The 26,902-nt window shown below is 38.1% G+C and overlaps 1 protein-coding gene across 1 annotated transcript in view; it reads right to left on the bottom strand.

Moving 5' to 3' along the window:
• GDA (guanine deaminase) overlaps nt 1–26,902 on the bottom strand; it is a 164,447-nt gene that overhangs the window by 63,466 nt on the left and 74,079 nt on the right. The window contains exons 2-3 of the mRNA XM_021064839.1: nt 9,254–9,342; nt 3,703–3,874 (exon numbers count right to left, since the gene is read on the bottom strand). Of these exons, the coding sequence (XP_020920498.1) occupies nt 3,703–3,874; nt 9,254–9,342 (261 nt within the window). The remainder of the gene's footprint in view (nt 1–3,702; nt 3,875–9,253; nt 9,343–26,902) is intronic.

Genomic DNA, 26,902 nt, shown 5'->3' with positions numbered 1-26,902 from the left:
CTCATTGTTAAATTAAGGGCAGATATTGAAAAATAACAAACTGGAATTAAAATAAAATTTTAAATATTTAATTTAAAAGTTAAAACGTTATGTCTAGTTGTGAAAAGTAAACTGGAATTAAAATCTCAGATGATATAACATAGGACATGGTGAAGCAAATTATATCCTGAAGAAAAGAAAATTATTTACATTTCTTGCCTTATTATATATGGGAGACCACAGAGGAAAATGATAGAAGATTTATTTAACACTTTTAACAACCTCATCTAATAGGTAGATTAAAAAATGAGCTATAAACAGAGAAAACACAATCTTTTTTAAAATGTGCAGAATAATCATAAAAATTAACCTTTGTTAGGTCATAAAATAACTGCGAACTAATTCCCAAGAAAAATAGACACATGTAACATTTAATAAGCAGAATAAATACAACTCGAAACTAAAGCAGAAGTGTAATCTGACATTTTCTAAATTCTCAACATTTTAAACTCCTTTTTAACACATGGGCTTAAAGATGAGATCAAAATAGAAAATTCTGGCAAATTAGTTACTGAGGGCAATGGAAGTAACTACCCAGACACCAAAAACAAGTCCTTCCTGTGAGTCAGGGGGAAAAGATTCTCATACAGAAAAGCTTCTGGATGAGAAACTGCAGTTTCAAAGTGGACTGGAACAAACTAGAAAGACTAGAAAGTTTAAGAATCTGCCCAAATTTAAGGGACAGGATGAGGAGAGCCCAGAGAGGAGGAGAAAAAAAGAGAGGGAAGGAGAGAAAGAAGAAAGAACCCTCAAAGCTATCGTCTTGGTTCTGAGTTTAGCCACCTGTGTATGACTTAGGTAGTTTAAAAAGTAAGGAAAGACTTTGGCTTAAAAATCTTACTAGACAAACTATCTAAAATGCATCTAACTTTCTTCTTCCACATTAGTGTCTTATAAGATTTGGAGAGGGCTCTTCCATTAATGATGATTTTATATTTTTCCCATTTATGAAGAAATCTAATAGGAATAACATCAGTCTTTCCCTGGCTTTCAATTCTTGATACCAAGCTTCTTGAGTTCAAAATAGATTGCAAACTTAAGATGACCATGAGCTTCAACGCCAGCATCAACAGGCCCCTTAACAGATTATATAATTTCCATGAACTACAGTAGGGAGAAAGGGTGGCCTGACTCCTTATCTTTTCACCCTGTGCTTTAATGACATGATACCTCTTTAGAATTAGTTTAGTTCATCTGCAAATTTTTGACAACCCCACAGAGTAAGCATATTCATTCTATTATCCAGGAGAATATTTGCAACCAGTTTGTTTTGGTGTATTTACCAAGAATCTCATGCTCCAGTTGCTTGACTCTAAGCTATATGATATACAGATTCCTGCATTTTCTAGTCTTTTTAGTTCATTCTAGTCCAAAGTCCAGTTTGAAACTTCAATCTTTCACCCAGTTTATAATGTGTAAAGGGAGATATTCCAGGACTGACTTACTGTGATTTTTCTCTTAACAATTTCAGGAGATATTTGCTAATACATACTTTAAATTATTTTCAGATTAAATTATCACTCCCAAAAATCTGTGGTGTAAAACTCTGGGGCCTTGATTGCCCAATTTCTTGAAGTGTAAATCTAGGAATTTTTTCCGAGAGAGAAAATAAAAAACAAAACAAAATTACCTTGGTTCTATCTATAGGTACTGCCTTTTGCATTGCCACAATCAGTCTTCAGCCTTAGGGACAGGTTCTAGTTTAAAAATCTCAACTTTCTTAAATAGATTTCAATTGTACTCTTAGCTCATCTAACTTTTAAAGTGTGGGGGCCTGCTCATCGGAAGCACAGGATGTATGCAATGAAAATACTTGCTGGGAATAACACTTATTTCACCTACTTTGTACTCACTGACATCAAATATTTTGGTTTCCCTCTCTGGGTCAGTTACAGCCAAATTTGTGACAATTTCTAACAAGTGCATAGACCCCCATGGTATACATTTACCTCTTGGTTTTATTTTATTTTTTCTCCTCCCCCTTTTTCCCCTTTGCCATGATTTTGTGACTCATTTTCTTCTCTTGTATACAATGTGATTTTAAGATATCTCTAACTCTTTTTAGAACAATGCAAGGTATAAATAAAATTTAAGAATAAAAAGATTTGGTGTGGTTAACACAGTTCATTAACACAATGCACTAGCAACTTTATACATAGCTTTAGTCCTTCTCAGTTTTCTTGGTGTCATGTGGAGGCATGCTAAATATGTAAAATCCACAATTACATCAAATTTATATCTAAGAAAGATGAGTATATAAATGATACCACTTGCTTTTACTCTTCAAGGTTTGAATGATGCAAGGTCTGAGAAACTGGCAGGTGGCTAGATCACTGCAGAAGGCTTATAATATTGTCACCATCACATAGCCATTACTTTAAGAGAAAAACCATCCATGGGTCCAATAAACATGCAAAAATGTTCAGATTAAGTGTGCTAAATGACAAGAGTTAGTGGTCAGATAAATTATTTGCAGCTTTAATTCTCAACTGCAGAAGTTATTTCTGGCTGCTGAGTGGATTGGGCATAGGGTTGCAGTAGAAAAAAAAGGGAACTGATTTTCTTCTTTTCTTTTTCTCTTTGGCTGTGCCTGTGGCATGTGGAAGTTCCCAGGACAGGGACTGAACCTACACCACAGCAGCAATCCAAAGGGAACTGGTTTTCCCGAGAGAGTAGAAGGAAGGATATTTTCAGGGCCTTTAGTATGCAGTTGGCACCACTACAGCCACAGTTCTAAGACAGAACTAGCTCCTTAGTTCTGTCTAGTGGTGTTAATGCTCATCACAATCCCACACATCCTGCAAGAGGGGACCCTCCTATTTTCCCATCTTTCTGACTATAATTTGAAATTTTAATTTTGGATTTCCTTGGGTATTTTTTAAAGCAAACACATATGTCAGGAACTATTTTGAGAATTTAACAAACATTAACTTGCTTAACTATCATAACAATCCTGTGAAGTATAAAGTAGGTATTATCATTATCTGTATTTTTTTTTTACAGATGGGGAAAATGAGTCACAGAACTTTCCAAAGGTTACACAGCTATTCCATATGGTACCCAAAACAGAACTGTGGATCGGCACAAGTAAAGGAACACACATATGCATTAAACCTAAATTTAGTAACGTAAAACACAAGAAATAAAAGAAAAGAAGTAAAATATAAGAACCCAGGGGATGTGTGGATTTAGATTCAAGCTGTCTCTTTGCTAGTGATTAGCTCTGTAGGTGAAGTGGTCTCAAACTCACTGAGCCATGAAAGAACTAAAAAAGTCTCCATAATCCATTATATATACCCTCACTACCTGTGTTTCATAACTTAAATATGACCCAAGAAATGGATGTTTTGGAGTTCCTGTCATGGCTCAGTGGTTAATGAACCCAATGAATATCCATGAAAACACAGGTTCAATCCTTGGCCTCGCTCAGGGGGTCAAGGAGCCGGCATTGCTGTGAGCTGTGGCGTGGATTCTGTGTTGTTGTGGCTCTGGCATAGGCCAGCGGCTACAGCTCCAATTGGCCCCTTAGCCTGGGAACCTCCACATGCTGTGGGTGTGGCCCTAAAAAGACAAAAAAAGAAAAGAAAAGAAAAGAAAGAAAGAAATGATGTTTCTATAGATGACCAAACATAATACACCAATACTCACAAGCAGAATACTTACAACAACTCTGGTGTATATTTCTTCAGCATAGTCAATGCTCTGGAATTTGTGTTCCACAGGAAATGTGTACTTGGTCAGCCACTCCAAAAGTGGCAGGTCCACATTACTACCAGCAAAAGAGTACTGCGGGGCATGGATGTGTGTATCTACCAGCCCAGGCATGAAGAACTCACTGGAAATTAAGATGAAGAGAAAAGATTTTAATAACATCTACAGCCATTTTCTACTTCTTTAAATCACATTTCTTCTATACAATGATTTAATTGTCTACTCCACCAGGTTTAGAGCCAATGCAACCAGGTGACTGTAAATCAACCTATAATTTTAGAGGGCAGGAAATAAAATGAGGCTCTGCTGGAGAGATGCAGTCCTAAACTGGAATGGCTGGTGTGAAGTTAACCAAAGATGATGAAAGGAGTAAAAAGAGCATTGAGCAGGAGCAAAGCAGTTGTTGCACAAGAAATACATGTGAAGCTATGACTTAATCATGACTTTGTTCTCGCAGTTGGAGGTTACAGAAAGGAGTAAAGATGAGAGTTGAGGTCAACACTTCCAGGACCACGATGAGGAATTAACACAAGTCATTGATGATCAGAAACGGAGCAGTAACAATTTTAGTTCCCAAGGTGATCTTCACCTCGACTGACAGGAAGAAATCTATTCCTTCCCATGTGATGTAGGGGTTGAATTCTGAAATAGAAGCAGCAAGATCAAACTGAGGCTGGTGGGAGGGTCAAACTGAGAAGATGAGTGTCACTGGGTGAGTGATGTAAACACTTAAGGGAAGATATAGTTACAATGCTATGATAACCATTCTTCAGATGCTTCTGATCGCTCCTGCTGTTCCACCAATTAATTTTACTATTTCTATTAACTCTTACAACAGAAGTCCAGGAAACATGTTTTTAGAGTTTTCAGAAGCACTCACTACCCACTGAATTGAGGCAGCCCAATGCTCAATACTTAAAGCTTTTCTAAAGAAATAATCCAGTTCACTTAAGTGTCCAAGCACATCCAAACAGATATTTGTTAAAAGATAGTATGCACGGCCACCACCACCATCATCCTAAGTAAATATAAGTTACTTTTTTTATATACCTAAGGAACTTGAACTCAAAGCTTGACATAACAAAGAATCTCTATACTACCAACTCAAATGTATACCACCTAAACAGAAGACAAAACCATGAGTATCTATAAATGCTTCATATTTTATTTTTCGTTATTTTATTTATTTTTGTTATTGTTGTTGTTATTATTATTATTAAAGTATAGTTGATTTACAATGTTTCTTCAAGTTATGTTGTATAGTAAAGTGACCTAATCACACACATTTCCCTGTGCTGTACAATAGGGTTCCACTGCCCATCCATTCCAAATATAACAGTCTGCATCCAAAAACCCCCTCAAATGCCCATCCATCCCACTCACTCCTCTTTTCCCCCAAGAACCCCAAGTCTGATCTTCTTGGCCATGATCTGTTTCTGTTTCTTTTTTTTTTTAGATAGGATCATCTGTTCCATATTTAAGCTTCCACAAAAAAGTGCTATCATATGGTACTTGTCTTTTTCTTTCAGGCTTACTTCACTTAGTATGAGAGTCTCTAGTTCTATCCATGTTGCCACGAATGGCATTAGTTTGTCTTTTTATGGCTGAGTAATATTCCATTGTATATATACATACCACATTTTATTAATCCATATCTGTCAATGGACAAATAAACGCTTCATATTTTTAAAAATGAGAACTAGGAATGGTGGTGATGATGATGCTGACAGCAGTAATATTTATTGAAGATGGACATGTACTGGACAGTGTTCTGTTATATCATCTTATTTGTGGAAGGCAGTTTATTATAGAGATTAAGTATCACATTCTTGACTGAGGCAGCCTGATTTTGAGTTTTTTAGAAAAGGTCTTTAATATCAATTTAGTGAATTAACAAGTGTTTGTTATTCTATAGACAGGAGGGAGGGAATCATGAGAATATTTGATCCACTGCTTTTTTATTTTCTTTGGCAGAACTGTGATATTTTGAACCCTAGATTTAGGAAGATAAATCTGGTGGTAGCAGACATGTCTGGGGATGCTTTTTCAACATCTCAAGCATGAGAGAATTTCTGAATAAAGATGATGGTGATGGGAACATAAGGGAAAAGAATAAATATGAGAGGAAGAACTTGATCTTTTATTAGCTCTAGGTAGCAAAGAAGAGGAAATAGTCAAAGAGATTAAGTTTTGGGGCATGTAAGGCTAAACATATGACGTAAAGTACAGAGAATTAAGCAGGAAAGTCCATTTTGAGGGAGGGGCAATTTCATACTAAGCCTGCAGTCAAAGTATAGCCTCCAAGTCTCAAAAAAACAAGTAAACACATGGCATAAGAGATCAGAGAGTTAAAGATGGGATTCAGATCTGAGAGTCTCCTCTGATTAGGTAACCTAGAAGTTGGTGGGACCAGAGATTTCTGTGGAAGAAAGGTCAAAACTAAATCTTGAGCAGTACCCTCCACTTAAAGAATGAAATTGAGGAAGGAGATGGAGCTGATGTTCAGTCTGTGCAAGAAGAGAAGCTCTTGCTTAATCTGGACAGAAACATTGTAAGGAAGCTAGGGGCCCATGATAGGGAAGTGATGAGGACAGCAGTGAAGGGAAGGAGCACGGGACAGTGACTAACATCAAAAACTGCAAGGGTCAAGACCCTGAGAGTTCACACAATGACTGGGGAGACACCCAATTCCACATGGGTTCAGTCCTTCATTATCTAAGTACTTACCAAGTCTCTGATATCTTTTAGTTACTGTCCTAGGTGCTAAGGAGAGAGCCATGAACATGAAAGGCAGATTCAGAGAAAGCAGTGGGCAAAAACTATTTGGTAATGAAAGTTAGAATTATAATGCAGAGTAAAAGTCACTTTTTCTTTTGCATGTAGGAGAAACTTAAGCATGTTCTGAAGGTAGCAGCAATAAAAGAAGTAGAAGAGATGACACAGGGTACAAAGTCTTCAGAGGCAACAGGGAGCAAAGATTTATTGCATCAGAAGTATAACTTATCCATAAAACCTTGCTATCCTTTTTAGGAAACAGGGAGTATTGTGAAATGCTTATTAATATAATCAGTAATATAAAGTGATTATGTAGTCCAAGGTTATTACAGATAGCAGTAAACATAGGAGTGTGGACTGTCAGACCTGCATGTGAGATTAAAGGTCATTTTACAGAGAGAACAAAAGGAAGCTTGGAGATGACAAACTCATTAGTGGCCCAGCCAGGCTCAGAATTCAGTTCTCCACTTAAGATATCACCTGCAGCTAAACTGTTGCCATCAAAAGTCAAACTGCAGGTAAAGCAGAGGGGCCTGGAAGCTGTAGTAGAAGGTGAAACAGCTCTCCTTTCTTCTTCTGCTTTTCCACTTTCCTATTTTCACTTTATTTAATTACTATCCTAATTCCCTTAAAAATCTCAACTTCCCCCAGATAAAAACCGTCAACTTCACTTTTCAAACCTGCAGTGCTGGCTGGGCTGTATCAGAACCTGAGGGAAAAGAACAATATGTGCCCTTATGTACACTTATCAGAACATACACCTGTCTTTTAGCCAAGTGGAAAATGCTAGTAAAAGCCCTACAATCAAAGCACATGACTGTATAACAGCCTGAGTTCCTCAATCTGCTCATGCACTATTATGAACCCTCACCAACCTGCCCTTCAGGGGATGTGAGGATCCTAATGGCCTGGGAAACCCAGACTATTTGAAAACCAATTTCATTGCACAAAAAATACAAGGGTGTGAAATAAACATCATCTTGTCCTTATTAAAAATTTTGGTATTTTGTTCACTGCAGATGTTTTGCTTGATTTTGATTTTTAAAATATTGCATTCAACTACAATTTATCTTGATTACTGAGCTTTTTTCCCTCCTGCCACCCTTAAATTCTGTGCCTAAGATGCAAGTCTCACTTGCTTCATCCTAATCCTGGCACTGTCAACCTCTGTCTGGTCCATGGTCACAGTCTGATCAATTCCTATCAATGCACTGTTCAGAGTCCTCCAATTATAATTTTCATTAAAAAAAATCCATGTCATGCTGAGATAGACCTGTATTTACAATGACTCTATTAAAAAGACTGTCAGAGTTATCATGTATTTTAATCCTGACTTGAAGAAATTCAGCTGTACCTCTTATGTGTTTGTTGTAAAAATGACTTTGCATTTTAAATATTTTTCTTCAAAGATTTAAGTCTTCCACTAAAGTTTAAATTTTTTCTTAACTTATCACTTTTCTGTGTGCAGTACTTACAGATCCCCTGGAATCTACATTTGTTAGGCATATTTAACTCCAAAGGCAGTCACAGATGTGTTCACCCCTCTCTCCATCCTCCACCCCTCTGTGTCATCCTCTCACTCCTGTCTCACCCACCCTCAAGCCTTCTTTTAGTCCCTCACAACAAAGGCACACAAGCAGTTGACATAAACATCAGTTTTTTCTCAACATATACTCTCATGAAAATCTAGCAAGAGGAAGCATATAGTAACAGCAGAGGTGACTGAAGCCATTTCCATGCCCAGTGGATTCATATGTATAACAACTGGCTCCATGAGAGGCAGCAGGCAGAGAGAAGGAGGTAAGAAATGTGAGAGTAAGTTTAAGTGCAACAAAATATTAGGGTCCATCATTATCTCTCTGGACTGTGGCCACCTCCTTTACCTCAAAGCTTTAGGGGGACCTGATTCACAGATCTGCTGTGGTGGACAAGGTGTCCACCACCACCTAGGACAATCCTTTGCTAACAGCCCAGGAGATGAGCTCAAGAGAGGAAGTGGCTTGCTTTCCATCTTACAGCTGTAGAGATGTAGGGTGGCGGTTCATGCCAGATGTTTTAATTCTGAATTCAGTGTTCTTCTCACTACATTACTCTAAAGCCACTTTCCAAGTTATAAAAATGTTTTTAGAATGAAAATGATTTTGGTTGACTTTGAAACTTTTATTGACTTTGGAAACATATGTGACCTAAGACCAAACGAAATCTTTGAGTTTAAGAAAAATATTCCCATTTCTAGAAGACAAATCACCCAGGTGATGAAGAGAGTGGGTCAATCACAGGAAACAGATCTGGTACAAATATTAAAAAAAAAAAACACTAAGTTAGCTGGAATATAAAATAGCAGCTCAGATGCACTTCTGGAGCTTGGTCTTCCATAACCATGCTGTCAGTTAATCCTCCTCAAAACCTCTCCCTCCCTCCCACTAGTTGATCTATATCATGCTCCCTCTTACAGAAGACATCACTGTCATGCTTATGTATCTGTACACTTGTCTACGCTCCCTCTTCCCCATAGGCTGTAAACCCTGTGAGAGCCAAGACTTTGCAGGTCATTTTCATCTCTAGATTCTATTCCTGCACATAAGAAGCTCAACAAATATTTGCTGAAGAAATAAATGAATGACGGCAGCCTCGAGTTCTCCAAGTTTCCATCAACTCTCAAGGCAGGTTTGTTAACATTTGAGATTAGTTAATGGCATCAAAAGGAAAGAAGTTGACTCTGACTTACTGGTGACTCAGTTCTCTTATTTCACAAGGCTTGAAGCACCATTCTTTGGCCAGCTTTTCTTGTTGGGATGCTTCTTCCAAAAACACTATCTTTAGGGGGGAAAAAAACAAAGAAAAGAATCATAAATTAGTGAACCATAGTCATTTGTTGATATTAAATATCTAAATCTTAAAAGAGACTGTACTATAGCTGAGATAATTTGAAAAGCTATTTAATACCAAATGGGATATAATTTAGAGGCAGAAAGACAGAGATTTGCCTTTACTTGCCCAAAAAATCAACTGCATGAAAGACCTCCTTTTCTGACATTCTATAGATACAAGTAAGACTTCAAAAATTCTAATTTTAAGATACAGGGTATTAAAAATTGGCTAACTGGCATCTATTTCTCCCCACCCTGCAAAAATGATTAAAGGAAACAACTGTTTATAGAAAACTGTACCTTATTGCATATGAATGAAAGCTTTTTGTTAAGCTGTTATAGGAAACCCAAGTCAAGAGTACAGTAGTAGTATATTATGGGGCAATTTATTAACACTGAATATAATTGCATGTAAAAATTCCTCAACAACTGAATCTTAGCATGAACTATGTTGATGTTATGATGCTAGACATCTGCTACAAAGAGCTCCGCTGTATTTTTTAGTATTGTGCACAAGATACTAAATGATCTCTCATGTGGGGCTTGTGAGCCTGTGGGCAACAAGTGGGAAAACTTGGATGGATCCAAATTCCTCTTGGTCTGGTTTTTCCATCTGCAAACTGGGGATAACTTCAGTATGTTCTTCACAGACCTATTGTGAAGACTGGATATGATAATTTCAGTGAAGAAGTTAGCACATCCCTGGAACATGTTAAATGTTGGATACATTTTATCAATTATTGATTCTTTTTTAAGTACAGTGTGATATCTTTTTTAAAAAATAGGGATTTTATCAGAAGATGAAAATGTAATTCCTACAGATAAGGAAAGTAATTTGATGATATAAAAATATATTTGAATGAATAAATATCAAAGCAGACACAAAATCAAAAATCACAAACACAGAATTTATCAATATATCTCAGAGCTGATTTACCATTAAAGCCAAAAGGAGGGAGGGAAGGAGGGAGGTAGAAGAATCAAGATGGTGGAGGAGTAAGATGCAGTGCTCACCTTCTCCCACAAACACATAAAAAAACTATCTACATTTGAACCATTTGCACAGACCATCTACTGAACTCTGGTAGAAGACCTTAAATCTCTAAAAAGAGCAAGAAACCCTCCACATAACTGGGTAGAACAAAACGAAAAAAAGAAAGAGAGGGAAAGGAATCAGAACAGGACTAGCACTCGTAAGAGGGAGCAAGAAAGAGGAAAGGAACTCATACCCTGGAAAGCCACCTACCTGGCAGGGAGATTGGCCAAGACAGAGGGACCTCAAAGCCACAGAGAAAAGCACAGCAGCAGGACTAAGGAGGCCAAAGCATTGAGAGGGCTGCAAAGAATATGAGTACCAATGCTGCCAGAAACTACAGTCTAAGATGCTCAGGCAGGGGCTAGGCACTCAGACTCAGACTCTGGAGGTCAGTTCCAGGGAAAGGATTAGAGTTGGCAATGTGAAGACAGCCTGAGGGGGTAGGGAGCAGTGCACCAAGGGCTGGGGTGCAGAGCACCACAGTTGAGGGAACCCGAAAGGAGGTCTGGGCCTACAAGAGAAGCAAAGTACCATTGCTGGGAAAAGCAAGAGGATGAGAGGAAGACCACCATAGGAATGTCTTTCTCTGAGCATGTATGCAGACTCTTGGAGGATGGGGCTATGGATGGCAAGGCACCTCTTGTGCCATGATGACCCCTCTTGCACTGGCTATGGGTGATGGCACCTCCTGTGCAGGCTCAGCAGAACAGAGTGCTTCTTGCATGGTCTGCAAGTGGCAGACACAAACTACCACAATTATCTCTGACTCCAAAAGTGGGCATGGGCTCCACCACTAGGAGTCCATGAATAGGCCCCACTTGCAGTTCCAGTCACCTCAGAGGGCAGCACAGAGAAGGGCACTGCAAACAAGCACCACCCATTGTTGCTCTCACTCCCCTGGGAATGCACATGCCCTGCAACTGCTAATGCCAAATGCTCCAGGGAACACGTAAACTTGCCTGAGGCCCACTGCCACTTCCCAGGGGCATGCAAATAGGAGCAGTCTGCACCACCTTCCCAGGTCCTTGCTACTGTCGAGAGCTCAGCAACCAGGCACTAGCCACTGGCCTTTCTCATTACCTTCGTATCCCTGGAAACACACTCAGCATCCTATCAGGGAATAACGACCTGCTCACGCTGAGGAAAGAGAAAGCAAACATCCAAATTCCCATGCCAAAAATAAATAGCAAAGCCCCCAAAATACACAGGGGAGCTACTGCATATAAACAGCTCTCCAAAACTACTGTAGTTGGTTTCCTTAAACTTGCAGAATGAGAAAAATATATGCAAAATGAAGAAGCTAAGGAAGCATTCCCCGCTAAAAGAACAAGAGAATTCACCTGAAGCAGCAAACAATGAAACAGACCTCTGAAGTCTAACAGATACTGAGTTCACAAAAGATATAGTGAAAATACTGAATGAAATAAGGGTAGCTATGGAGGAATTAAGAGCAGATATGAACAGCAGTGCATATTACTTTAGAAAAGAACTAGAAAATATAAGGAGGAACCAAGAAAAATTAGAAAATTCATTTTCAGAGACACAAACTGAGCTAAAGGCAATGAAGAGCAGAATGAATAGTGCAAAGGAATGGATTAGTGACTTGGAAGATAGAACAATTGAAATCAACCAATCAGGACAGCAGATGGAAAACCAAATGAAAAAATGTGAAAGCAATAGAAGAGATCTAAGGGAAAATTTAAGCAGGCCAATTTAGGCATAATAGGGATTCCAGAAGGAGAAGAAAAAGAAAAGGGGATATAAAATATATTTGAAGAAATTATGGCTGAAAACTTTCCAAATACAAAGGAAACAGTTATCAAGATTCAGGAAGGATAGAGGGCCCCAAACAAACTGAACCCAAACAGGCCCACACCAAGACATACTCTTATATAAATGGCAAAAGTTAAAGAGAGGATTCTACAGGCAGAAAGAGAAAAAAACAAAAAGTTAATTATAAGAGAACCCCCACAAGGCTATCAGCTGATTTCTCTACAGAAACACTACAGGCCAGAAGAGAGTGGCAAGATATATTCAAAGTTCTAAAAGATAAATATTTGCAGCATAGAATACTCTACCCAGTAAGATTATCATTTTACTTTATTTTTTAATTATTTTTATTTTTTGTCTTTTCTAGGGCCACACCCATGGCATATAGAGGTTCCCAGGCAAGGGGTCGAATCAGAGCTGTAGCCACTGGCCTATGCTAGAGCACAGCAATGCCAGATCCGAGCCATGTCTGCAACCTACACCACAGTTCATGGCAATGCCAGATCCCTAACCCACTGAGTGAGGCCATGGATCAAACCTGCAACCTCATGGTTCCTAGTTGGATTCATTTACCTCTGAGCCACGATGGGAACTCCATAAGGATATCATTTTTAAAAGAAGGAGAAATAAAGAATTTCTCCAATGAACAAAAACTGAAAGAGTATGACATTCCTAAACCCATTCTAAAAGAAATACTGAAAGAGCTCCTCTAAATAAAAAAGAAGCAAGAAGAAACAGGATGGAGGAAATCACAATTAGAAAGTAATCACATAAATAAGCCAGTATACAGAACTAAAAGGAAAAAAATATGAAAGTGACAATAAACACAAGGAACAGCAAAAGGATAAACATGAAGATGTTAAAAAAAGGACATCAGAATCATAAAATGTGGGGAAGGAAAGTAAGAAAATCTAGACTCTTTTTTTCTAGAATGTGTTTAAGTCTATATGACTATCAGGTTAAAACAAGCAGATATAGGAAGGGGTTAACATACCTGAAAAACAGAGCAACCATGCATCAAAACCAAACAATACATTCACAAAAACTAAAAAGAAGAGTAGACAAGCATTAACTACAAGGAAATCATCCAACTAAAACAGAAAGGAACAAAGGAGAAACACAGAAGCAACTGGAAAACAAGGTTTAAAATGACAATAAATACGTATTTATCAATAATTACCTTAAATGTCAATGGACTGAAGGTTCCAATCAAAAGACATGGAGTGTCAGACTGGATTAGACTGGATTAAAAAAAAAAAAAAACCAAGAGCCTAGATTTTTGGAGATGGAATTAAGATGGTGCAAGAGAAGGACTGAAGCTCAACTTCTCATAAAAACAACAAAATTTATGACCAAATGCTGAGTAACCTTCAACCAAATGGACTGGAAACTTTCAAAAAGATATTCTACTCCAGAAGACAAAGAGGAGGCCACATTAAGAGGCAGGAGGAGCGATTATGCAATATAAGCAACCCTGTATCTCCCAGGTGTGAAGCCCACAGACTGGAAAGTAACTGTATCACAGAGACTCACCTACGGGTCTGACAGTTCTAAGCCCCACATCAAACCCCATGCCTGGGGATCTGACATTGGGAGAAAGAGCCCCTGGAGCATCTGGCATTGAAGGCCAGTGGGGCTTGTGCACAAGAGCTCCACAGGACTGGGGGAAACAGAGACCCCATTCTTGAAAGGCGCACACAGACTTTCATGTGCGCTGAGTCCCAGAGCAAATCTAAGTCTCCATAGGAATGTGGGTCAGACCTGAATGCAGTTCTTGGAGGATCTCATGGGAAAACAGGGTGACTAAGGCTCATTGTGGGGGAAGGACACTGGAGGCAGAGCTCTGAGGAATATTAATCAGCAAAGTGCTTTTCTCTGGAGGTGGACAATTTGAGAATATCTGGCCCCACCCATCAGCACTGAGAAGCCCCAGGTCAAATAATAATCCAGGTGGGATCACAGCCCCACCCTGCAGTAAACAGGGGTTTACTGCCTAAAATTCCCCCAGGAACATAGCCACCTCTACTCTCATCCAGAGACAAAGCCCCACCCATCAGAGGGATAGGAATCAGCCCCACCTACCAGCGGGGAGGCACCAGTCCCTCACATCAGGAAACCTAAAGCAAGCCCCCAAACCAAATTCAGCCACAAGAGGGGCAGACACCAGAAGTAAGAGAGGCTACAACTCTATTGTGTGCAAAAAGGACACCAAAGCAAAAACCTATGAAATTGAAAAGACAGATAACTATAACTCAGATAAGGGAGAAAGAAAAAAAAAACAAAAAAAACAGCTAAGTGATCTGGAGATTATCAGCCTACAGGAAAAAGACTTTAGACTATTGATAGTGAAGATGATGCAAAACATTAGAAATAAAATGGAAGCAAAGACTAATAATTTACAGGAAACACTGAACAAAGAAATACATGATTTAAAACTTAAGCAAGCAGAAATGCAAAATACAGTATCTGAAATAAAAAATTCATTAGAAGCAACCAACAGAATATAGGAGGCAGAGAATGAATAAGTGAGTTGGAGGACAGACTTGTGGAAATCACTGATGCAGAACAGAAAAAAAAAAAGACTGAAAAGAAATGGAGACAGTCTGAGAACTCTGGGACAATGTTCATATGCAGGAACATCTGTATAATAGAGGGTGCCAGAAGGAGAAGAGAGAGAGAAGGGGAAGAAAAAATATTCCAAGAGATAATAGCTGAAAACTTCCCTAACATGGGAAAGGAACCACTCACTCAAATCCAGGAAGTGCAACGAGGACCACATAAAAGAAACCCAAGGAAGGACACCCCAGACACATATTAATCAAACTGGCCAAAATTAAAGACAAAGAGAAAATACTGAAAGCAGCTAGGGAAAAGAAACAAATAACATACAAGGGAACCCCAATAAGCTTATTGGCAGAAGTTTCAATTTTTTTTTCAGATTTTTCATTGAAAACAATGAAATAGAAATGAAGAAAACCATAGAAAAGACAGTGAAACTAAGGGCTGGTAATTTGAAAAGATAAACAAAATTGATAAACCCTTAGCCAGACTTATCAAGAAAAAAAGACAGAGGACTCAAATCAATAAAATTAGAAATGAAAAATAAGAATAGCAGACATGACAGAAATAAAAGGATCAAAAGAGACTACTATACACCAATAAAATGGAAAACCTAGAAAAAATGCAAAAATTCTTAGAAAAGTACAATCTTCTAAGACTTAACCAAGATGAAATAGAAAAATGGGCAAATTCTTAGAAAAGTACAATCTTCCAAGACATAACTAAAATGAAACAGAAAAGGTTAATGGACCAATAAGAACTTAAATTGAAATTGTAATTTAAAAAATTCCAGGAGTTCCCGTCGTGGTGCAGTGGTTAACGAATCCGACTAGGAACCATGAGGTTGTGGGTTCGGTCCCTGCCCTTGCTCAGTGGGTAAACGATCCAGCGTTGCAGTGAGCTGTGGTGTAGGTCGCAGACGCGGCTCGGATCACGCGTTGCTATGGCTCTGGTGTAGGCCGGTGGCTACAGCTCCGAATGGACCCTAGCCTGGGAACCTCCATATGCCATGGGAGCGGCCCAAGAAATAGCAAAAAGACCAAAAAAAAAAAAATTCCAACAAAGTCCAGGGCCAGATAGATTCAGACGCAAATTCTATCAAATATTCAGAGGTGAGCTAACACCTATCCTTATGAAACTATTCCAAAAGATCACAGAGGAAGGGACACTCCCAAACTCATTCTATGAGGCCACCATCATCCTGATTCCAAAACCAGACAACGACACCACAAAAAAAAAAGAAAATTACAGGCCAATTTCACTGATGAACATCGATGCAAAAATCCTCAACAAAATACTAGCAAACTGCATCCAACAATACATTAAAAGGATTGTACATCATGATCAAGTGGGATTTTTCCCAGGGATGCAAGGTATCTTCAACATCCACAGATCCATCAGTGTGATACACCACATTAACAAGCTGAAGAATAAAAACGACATGATCTTCTCAATAGATGCAGAAAAAGCCTTTGACAAAATCCAAAACCCATTTCTGATAAAAACCATTCAGAAAGTGGGCATAACGGGAACCTACCTCAACATGATAAAGACCAGGTATAACAAACCCACAGCTACTATCATTCTCAAGGGTGAACAGCTGAAAGAATTCCCACTGAGATCAGGAACAAGACAAGGATGTCCACTCTCGCTGCTACTCTTCAACATAGTTTTATGTCTTTTTGTTGTTGTTGTTGTTGTTGCTATTTCTTGGGCCTCTTCCGCGGCATATGGAGGTTCCCAGGCTAGGGTGAATCGGAGCTGTAGCACCGGCCTACACCAGAGCCACAGCAACCCGGATCGAGCTGGTCTGCAACCTACAGCACAGCTCACGGCAACGCCGGATCGTTAACCACTGAGCAAGGCAGGACCGAACCCGCAACCTCATGTTCCTAGTCAGATTCGTTAACCACTGTGCCACGACGGGAACTCCTTCAAATTAGTTTTAGAACTCATAGCCACAGCAATCAGAGAAGTAAAAGAAATAAAAGGAATACAAATTGGAAAGGAAGAAGTAAAACTATCACCATTTGCAGATGATACAACACTATGCCTAGAGAATCCTAAAGACTCTACCAGAAAACTGTTAGAGCTCTTCAAGGAATTTGGCAAAGTCGCAGGATACAAAATTAATACACAGAAATCGACAGCATTTCTATATACTAACAAGGAAAGTTCAGAAAGAGAAAGTAGGGAAGCAATCCCATTTACCATTGCATCCAAAAGAATAAAATACTTAGGAGTAAAGCTCCCTAAAGAGACAAAATACATGTACTCGGAAAACTTTAAACACTGATGAAAGAAATCAAAGATGACACAAACAGACGGAAAGACATACCATGCTCGTGGATTGGAAGAGTCATTATTATCAAAATGACTCTACTACCCAAGGCAATCTACAGATTCAATGCAATCCCTATCAAAGTACCAAGGACATTTTGCACAGAACTCAAACAAAATATTTTAAAGTTTGTTTGGAAGCACAAAACACCCAGAACAGCCAAAGACATCCTGAGAAAGAAAAATGGAGCTGGAGGAATCAGGCCCCCTGACTTCAGACTACACTACAAAGCAACAATCATCAAAACCATATGGTACTGGCACAAAGACAGATATATAGATCAGTGGAACAGGATAGAAAGCCCAGAATTAAATCCACACACCTACAGCCAACTAATCTATGACAAAGGAGGCAAGAGTATACAATGGAGAAAAGACAGCCTGTTCCATAAGAGGTGCTGGGAAAACTGGACAGCCACATGGAAAAGAATGAAATTAGAACACTCCCTAACACCATACACAAAAATGAACTCAAAATAGATTAAAGACCTAGATATAAGACCAGATAATATAAAACCCTTAGAGGAAAACATACGCCAAACACTCTCTGACATAAACAACAGCAATACCTTCTCGGCTCCACCTCTTAAGAGTGATGACAGTAAAAACAAAAGTAAAGAAATGGGACCTAATCAAACTTAAACGTTTCTGTGAAGCAAAGGAAACCCTAAACAAAATGAGAAGACAACCCACAGATTGGAAGAAAATAGTTGCAAATGAATCGACTGACCAGGGATTAATCTCCAAAATTTATAAACACCTTCTGCAGCTCCATACCAAAAAAACAAACAACCCCAACAAAAAATGGGCAGTAGATCTAAACAGACAGTTCTCCAAAGAAGACATACAGATGGCGAAAAAACACATGAAGAGATGTTCAACATCACTCATTATTAGAGAAATGCAAATCAAAACCACTCTGAGGTACCACCTTACACCAGCCAGAATGGCCATCATCAAAACGTCTACAGACAATAAGTGCTAGAGAGGGTGTGGAGAAAAAGGAACCCTAGTACTCTGTTGGTGGGAATGTAAATTGCTGCAACCATTATGGAAAATGGTATGCCTCAGAAAACTAAACATGGAACTCCCATTTGATCCAGCAATCCCACTCCTGGGCATCTATCCAGAGAAAACCATGACTCGCAAAGACACATGTACTCCAATGTTCACTGCAGCACTATTTGCAATAGCCAAGATATGGAAACAACCTAAATGTCCATTGACAGAGGAGTGCATAAGGAAAATGTGGTATATATACACAATGGAATATTATTCAGCCGTTAAAAGGAATAGAATACTGGCATTTTTAGCAACATGGATGGACCTAGAAATTATCATGCTAAGTGAAGTCAGCTATCCAATGAGACACCAACATCAAATGCTTTCACTGACATGTGGATTCTGATAAAAGGACAGAATGAATTTCTTTACAGAACAGATACGGTAGACTCACAGACATTGAAAAACTTATGGTTTCCCAAGGAGACAGTTTGGGGGTTGGAGGCGTGCACTGAGGTTGTGGGATGGAAATCGTATAAAATTGGATTGTGATGATCATTGTACAACTACAAATGTAAAAAATTCATTGAGTAATTAAAAAAAAAAGTCTAGAAACAATAATTGCTGGGGAGGGTGTGGATAAAAAGGAACCCTATTATACTGTTGGGATTGTAAATTGGTGCAACCACTGTGGGAATCAGCATGGAGATTCCTTAGAAAACTAAAAACAGAACTACCATTTGATCCAGCAATCCCACTCCTCAACATCTATCCAGAGAAAACCATGACTCAAAAAGACACATATACTGCAGTGTTCACTGCAGCACTCTATATAATAGCCAAGACATGGAAACAACCTCAATGTCCATTGACAGGAGTGGATAAGGCAAATGTTGTATATATACAAAATGGAATATTACTCACCCATTGAAAGGAAAGAAATAACAATATTTGCTGCAACATGGATGGATCTAGAAATTATCACGCTAAGTGAAGTCAGTCGGACAATGAGACACCAACATCGAATGCTATCACTTAACATGTGGAATGTAAAAAAAGGACATAAAAGGAGCTCCCGTCGTGGCGCAGGGGAAATGAATCCAACTAGGAATCATGAGGTTGCGGGTTTGACCCATGGCCTCACTCAGTGGTTAAGGATCTGGGATTGCTGTGAGCTGTGGTGTAGGCCACAGTCGTGGCTCAGATATGGCATTGCTGTGGCTCTGGCATAGGCCAGCAGCAACAGCTCTGATTAGACTCTTATCCTGGGAACCTCCATATGCTGCTAGTGTGGCCCTAAAAAAAGGACAAAAGACAGAAAATAAAAAATAAAAAAAGGACACAATGAACTTCTTTGCAGAACAAATACTGACTCAAAGGCTTTGACAAACTTACGGTTTCCAAATGAGACCATTTTGGGGGGTGGGGGATGCACTGAGGGTTTGGGATGGAAGTGCTATAAAATTTGCTTGTGATGACTGTTGTACAACTATGAATATAATAAATTCATTGAGTAATTAAAAAAAAGAAGAGCCTACAATATGTAGCATACAAGAGACTCACCTTAGGGCAAAGGACCCATATAAATTGAAAGTGAGGGAATGGAAAAAGATATTTCATCCCAATGGAAAAGACAGGAAAGCAGGAGTTGCAATACTCTTATCAGACAGAATAGACTTTAAAGAGAAGGTCATAAAGAAATATAAAGAAGAGAGTTCTGGAGTTCCCGTCGTGGCTCAATGGTTAACGAATCCAACTAGGAACCATAAGTTGGCAAGTTTGACCCCTGGCCTTGCTCAGTGGGTTAAGGATCCGGCATTGCTGTGAGCTGTGGTGTAGGTTGCAGATGCGGCTTGGATCCCACACTGCTGTGGCTCTGGCGTAGGCCAGCAGCTACAGCTCCGATTCGACCCCTAGCCTGGGAACCTCCCTATAATAGCCAAATAAATAAATAAATAAATACAAAGAAGGACACTTTTTCATGGTAAAAGGATCCATTCAAGAAGAGGATATTAAAATCATCAATATCTATGCTCCTAATATGGGAGCACCCAGATACATACAACAAATACTAATAGACATAAAAGGAGAAATTGATGAGAATACAATCATAGTAGGTAGGAGACTTTAACACCCAACTCACATCAATGGACAGATCTTCTAGACAGAAAAATCAATAAAGCAACAGAGATTCTAAAGGACACAATAGCAAAGTTAGATTTAATTGTCATTTTCAGAAATTACATCCAAAAAAATCAGAATATACATTGTTCTCAAGTGCAAATGGAACCTCAAGGGCTGATCACATACAGGGGCACACACACACACAAAAAAAAAACTGTAACAAATTTAGGAGTATAGAAATTATTTCAAGTATCTTCTCTGACCACAATGGAAGGAAACTAGAAATCAACCACAGGAAAAGAAATGAGAAAAAAACTGACTACATGGAGACTAAACAACATGCTGTTAGAAAAGAGACAATGTGTCAACAAAGAAATCAAGAGAAATTAAAAAATACCTCAAGACAAATGATAATGAAAACAGAACCATTCAAAATCTATGGGATGCTGCAAAAGCAGTTCTTAGAGGGAAATTCATAGCAATACAGGCCTTTCTCAAAAAAAAAATCAAATTGACAACTAATCCACCAACTAAAATACTTAAAAAGAGAACAAACAAAACCTAAAGTTAGCAGAAGGAAGGAAATCATAAAGATCAGAGAGGAAATCAATAAAATAGAGACTCAAAAAACAATAGAAAAACATCAATAAAACCAAGAGGTGTTTCTTTGAAGGGTAAACAAAACTGACAAAACTCTGGCCAGAGTCTTCAAGAAGAGGAGGGAAAGAGCTCAAATAAACAAAATAAAAAAAGGAAGGGAGGGAGGGAAGAAAGAAGGAAGAAAATATTTGTAAATTAAAACATTCATATAGTTGAAAATACATTTGAAATTATTGCTTTTGAGGAAAATATGAGTGATCAAAATTTATTCTAAAGAGATAGGAAAACTGAATGAACCAGTAACTTTAGAAGAAACAGTAAATTTTACTAACCTTTTTAGGAACGCTTATGGTTCAGAAACATGTGTCTAATAGAAATACAATGCCTATCACAAACGCAAGCAAGCCACATTAATAATTTTAAATTATCTAAGAGCCAATAAAAGTGTAAAAAAAGGAACAGGTAAAATTAATTTCAATAGTATGTTTTATTTAACATCATAGGTGGCTATGATAAAGATTACCATGTCAACATAAAATCAAAGCAAGAGTTATTAATTTTACTTTTTTGAGTACTTAGTCTTTCAAATGCAGGGTGTATTTTGTATTTAAAGTACATTTCAATCTGGGTGATAACTTTTCATTAGAAATAATTCATCTGTATATATAGACTTTAGGTAATCTACAAAATGTAGACTCATACAACTCATATTGTACCAAAAACCCTGAAAAAAATGAGATGCTTATCAATTTTTAAATGAGATTAAATTTGAAATAAAATTTAAAAATTCAGTTTCTCAGTCATATTAACCACATTTCAGGTGCTTATTGTATTATTTTAGACAGCATATATTCAGAGAATGTTTTAGCAAAATTCTTTCCAGCTCACAAAGAACAGATAATGTATGTGTTAAGAGTTCCAGAGTATGGAAAACAATGGATGCCTCTCTATTTCTACTATGCTGCCATAATCCTCATAACAAAACCTGATAAAAACATAACCATTGTATGCTCTTGCCTCCTTTATCAAAGATTAATTTACCATAGATGTCAGGGTTTATTTCTGGGTTCTCTATTCTTTTCCACTGGTCTGTCTGTCTGTTTTGATACCAGAACCACACTGTTTTGATGACTGTGGCTTTGTAATACTGCTTGAAGTCTGTGAGAGTTATGCCTCCTGCTTGGTTTTTGTTTCTCAGGATTGCTGTGGCAATTCTGGGTCTTTTGTGGTTCCAGATAAATTTTTGGATTGTTTGTTCTAGTTCTGTGAAAAATGTCATGGGTAATTTGATAGGGATTGCATTGAATCTGTAGATTGCTTTGGGTAGTATGGCCATTTTTACAATATTATTTTTTCCAAACCATGAACATGGAATATCTTTCCGTTTCTTTATATCTTCTTTAATTTCCTTGATTAATGTTTTATAGTTCTCAGCATATAAGTCCTTTACCTCTTTGGTAAGGTGTATTCCCAGGAAAAAGAAAGTCTATTCAGCAAGAATTGCTGGGAAAACTGAACAGCTGCATGCAAAGCAGTGAAAATAGAACACACCCTCACACTATGCACAAAAATAAACTCAAATGGCTGAAAGGCTTAAATAGAAGACAAGACACCATCAAATTCCTGGAAGAGAACATAGGCAAAACATTCTCTGACATCAACCTCATGAATATTTTCTCTGGTCAGTCTCCCAAGGCAACAGAAATAAGAGCAAAAATAAACCAATAGGACCTAATCAAAGTGACAAGCTTTTGCACAGCAAAGGAAACCAAAAAAAAAAACCAAGAAGACAACTGACGGAATGGGAGAAAATAGTTTCAAACAATGCAACTGACAAGAGCTTAATCTCTAGGATATACAAGCAACTTATACAACTCAACAGCAAAAAGCCAACAACCCAACTGAAAAATGGGCAAAGGATCTGAATAGACCATTCTCCAAGGAAGATATACAGATGGCCAACAAGTGCATGAAAAAAATGTTCAGCATCACTGATTATTAGAGAAATGCAAATCAAAACTACCACAAGATACCACCTCACACCAGTCAGAATGGCCATCATTAATAAGCCCACAAATAACAAGGGCTAGAGTGGCTGTGGATAAAAGGGAACTCTCCTGCACTGTTGGTGGGAATGTAAGCTGATACAACCACTCTGGAGATCAGTATGGAGATACCTTAGAAATCTATACATAGAACTACCATAATACCCAGCAATACCACTCTTGGGCATATATCCAGACAAAGCATTCCTTAAAAAAGACCCGCATGTTCATTGCAGCTCTGTTCATAATAGCCAAGAGTTGGAAACAACCCAAATGTCCATCGACAGATGATTGGATTCGGAAGATGTGGTCTATATACACAATGGAATACTACTCAGCCATAAAAAAGAATGACATAATGCCATTTGCAGCAACATGGATGGAACTAGAGACTCTCATACTGAGTGAAATAAGTCAGAGAAACACAAATACCATACAATATCACTTATAACTGTAATCTAATATACAGCACAAATGAACCTTTCCATAGAAAAGAAAATCATAGACTTGGAGAATAGACTTGTGGCTGCCCGGGGGGAGAGGGAGGTAGTGGGAGGGATTGGAAGTTTGGGGTTAACAGATGCAAACTATAGCTCTTGGAATGGATTTACAATGAGATCCTGCTGTGTAGCCTTGAGAACTATGTCTAAATACTTACATCACAACACAACAATGGGAGGAAAAAGTATGTATACTGTATGTGTAACTTGGTCCCCATGCTGTATAGCAGAAAAAAAAAGATAAATAAAAAAATAAAATAAAATAATACCCAAATACATAAATACATATATACAAAGAATGAAAATTATAAGCCAATGACATTTGTTATTTAATTATTAAATAAATAATTACTGATAGAGATGCAATAATAACCACACTGATACAATGGCAATAAAAAGCAAAAATAGTAATTCAGCATGTCTGTAGTATGTTAGCCTGAATTATTTCAACCAAGTGAGACATGAACTTACAGTTCAATGAACTTATAGTTGAATTTCAATGAACCTATAGTTGATGTTAAGAATTAGGTAAGGGCTCTACTCCTTAGCGATCTCTGGAATAAATTCACCTACCCTCTTTTCTATTTTCTTCAGTCAACACAAAAACTAGAATTTACCTGCTCCTCAGATACATAGCAGGGATCCTGTATCATTATGTTCATAGAGCTCTGTACTGGTAGTAGTTTCTTGTCCCTGACCAGCTCCCACCACTCTCCACTTCACTGTGACCTCTTTTACTGCCCATCCATAAACAGCAAACTCCATGTGTCTTCAATATTTGCTCTGAGTTTCTCCCTCCTGGTAACTGGGCTCTTCCCTGATGGCATGGCCTCCCCTAAACTTCTCAAATGGCAGGTATTCATACATCAGGGTCAGGCAATGAGTTTCCATACCCACAATGGCCATTTCTAAACTATTTTTCCTGAAGCTTCCTGTAAACCTACAAAGCTCCTTAAAGACCCACTCCTTTCAGCTTTTGTTTTGTTTTGTAATTTTTTATTATAGTTGATTTACAGTATTCTGTCAAGGAGTTCCGGTCATGGCTCATCAGAAACAAATCTGACTAGCATCCATGAGGACACAGGTTCAATCCCTAGCCTCGCTTGGTGGGTTAAGGATCTGGCATTGCCATGTGCTGTGGTGTAGGTCGCAGACAAGGCTTGGATCTGGTGTTGCTGTGGCTGTGGTGTAGGCTGGCACCTGCAGCTCTGATTCAACCCCTAGCCTAGGAACCTCTATATGCCACAGGTGTGGCCCTAAAAAATATGTTCTGTCAATTTCTGCCATACAGCAAAGTGACCCAGTTACATAATCCTCCATTATGTTTCATAAGTTCAAGGCATTCTCTCTTTTTCACTGTTGTTATCCTTTACCAGCCTTTCTCTAATTGTGCACATCTTTTGATGCCTGTTCACATTCTTTTTCTCCAGTGCAAGCCCTATCATCACTTCTTATCCTATCAACATGGACAATCCTTGTGAGATCATCAAACCAATTTCCATGAACTCATCTTCAAGTATTATGTTTATGAACTTCATGTCATGGCTGCACCTTGGACATGATCATGATCTGTAACTGCCCTACCTCTAAATCTATAGAATCATGCAACTGATCATCATTTCCATTTTTTCCTATTTGCCACTTCATCTATTCCAATAAACTGTCCACCTTAAAAAGCCCTCAATTTTCTTTCTCCTCTCTACTTTCCTCCAGCCTATCTACTGTCTTCGTTCACAATTTTCCTTGTCCAGCTTGGATTCCACCAGCTATTTGATATTTCTTCTATCTTTTACTTAACATACATATGGTAAATTTTAGACCCTGACTGAATGAATCATGATTCTCTGGACTGTATATGGGAAGCCAAGCAGCAATGGAGCAAGCATACCACATAGTAGATGGAATATCCATAATCATAAAGCTCAAAGGTACTCTAACCAATATCTGTGCCTAGCCCACAAGACACTTCTCTTGCCTTGTTTTTACTGTCAAAAGAACAAAAAAAAATTATATTTGTATGGAAACACAAAAAACTTTTAATAGCCAAAGCAATTCTGAGAAAGAAAAATGGAGCTGGGGGAATCAGGCTTCCTGGCTTCGGACTACTACAAAGCTATAGTAATCAAAACAGTATGGCACTGGCACAAAGGCAGAAATATAGATCAATGGAGCAGGATAGAAAGCCCAGAAATAAACTCACAAACCTATGGTCAACTAATCTATGATAAAGGAGGCAAGAATACACAATGGAGAAAAGACAGTCTCTTCAATAAGTGGTGCTGAGAAAACTGGGCAGCTGTATGTAAAAGAATGAAATTAGAACACTCTCTAACACCATACATAAAAATAAACTCAAAATGCATTAAACACCTAAACATAAGACCAGATGCTATAAAACTCTTAGAGGAAAACACAGGCAGGATACTTTGACATAAATCAAAGCAGTACCTTTTCATAACCACATCCTAGAGTAATGGCAATAAAAACAAAAATAAACACATGGGACCTAATTAAACTTAAAAGTTTTTCACGGCAAAGGAACGATTAAAAAAAAGATGACCCATAGAAAGGGAGAAAATATTTTCAAACAAAGCAACTGACAAGGGGTAAATCTCCAAACAACACAAACAACTCATAAAGCTCAACATCAAAAAAACCAAACAACCCAATCAAAAAATGGGCAGAAGATCTAAATAGACATTTCTCCAAAGAAGACCTATAGATGGCCTAAAAAGTACATGAAAAGATGTTCAACCTTGCTAATTATTAGAAAAATGCAAGTCAAAACTACAATGAGGTATCACCTCACACCAACAGAAGGGCCACCATCAAAAAGTATACTAATGATAAATGCTGGAGAGGGTATGAGAAAGGGAACCCTCCTACACTACTAGTAGGAATGCAAATTGATATGACCACTATGGAAAATAGTATGTAGCTTCCTCAAAAAAATAAAAATAGAAATACCATATGATCCAGCTATCCCACCACTATCAATACAAAGCAATAATTCAAAAAGGTACATGTAACCTAACCCTATGTTCACAGCAGCACTATTCACAAAAGCCAAGACATGGAAACAAACTAAATCTCCACTGAGAGATGAATGGACAAAGATGTGGTACATATATGGAATGAAATACTACTTAGCCATAAAAAAAGAATAAAACAATGTCATTTGCAGCAACATGGATGCAACTACAGATTATTATACTAACTGAAGAAAGACAGAGAAGGACAAATGCCATATGATATCACATATATGTAGAATCTTAAAAATCATATAAATGAATTTATAAAACATAAGCCAAACAGTCTTCTAAAACAAATTTATGGTTAGCAGAGGAGAAAGGTGCAGGGGAGGGATAGATTGGGAGCTTGGGACTGGCATATGCACACTACTATATATGGTATGGATGATCAATGTGGACGTGCTATATAGCACAGGGAAATCTATTCAATATCCTGTGATCACCTAAATAGGAAATGATATGTGTATGTATAACTGAATCGCTTTGCTATACAGCAAAA

The sequence above is a fragment of the Sus scrofa genome, chromosome 1, assembly GCF_000003025.6.
Source record: "Sus scrofa isolate TJ Tabasco breed Duroc chromosome 1, Sscrofa11.1, whole genome shotgun sequence".
NCBI classification, from domain to species: Eukaryota; Metazoa; Chordata; class Mammalia; order Artiodactyla; family Suidae; genus Sus; species Sus scrofa.
This window is presented reverse-complemented; position numbering and strand designations above follow the sequence as displayed.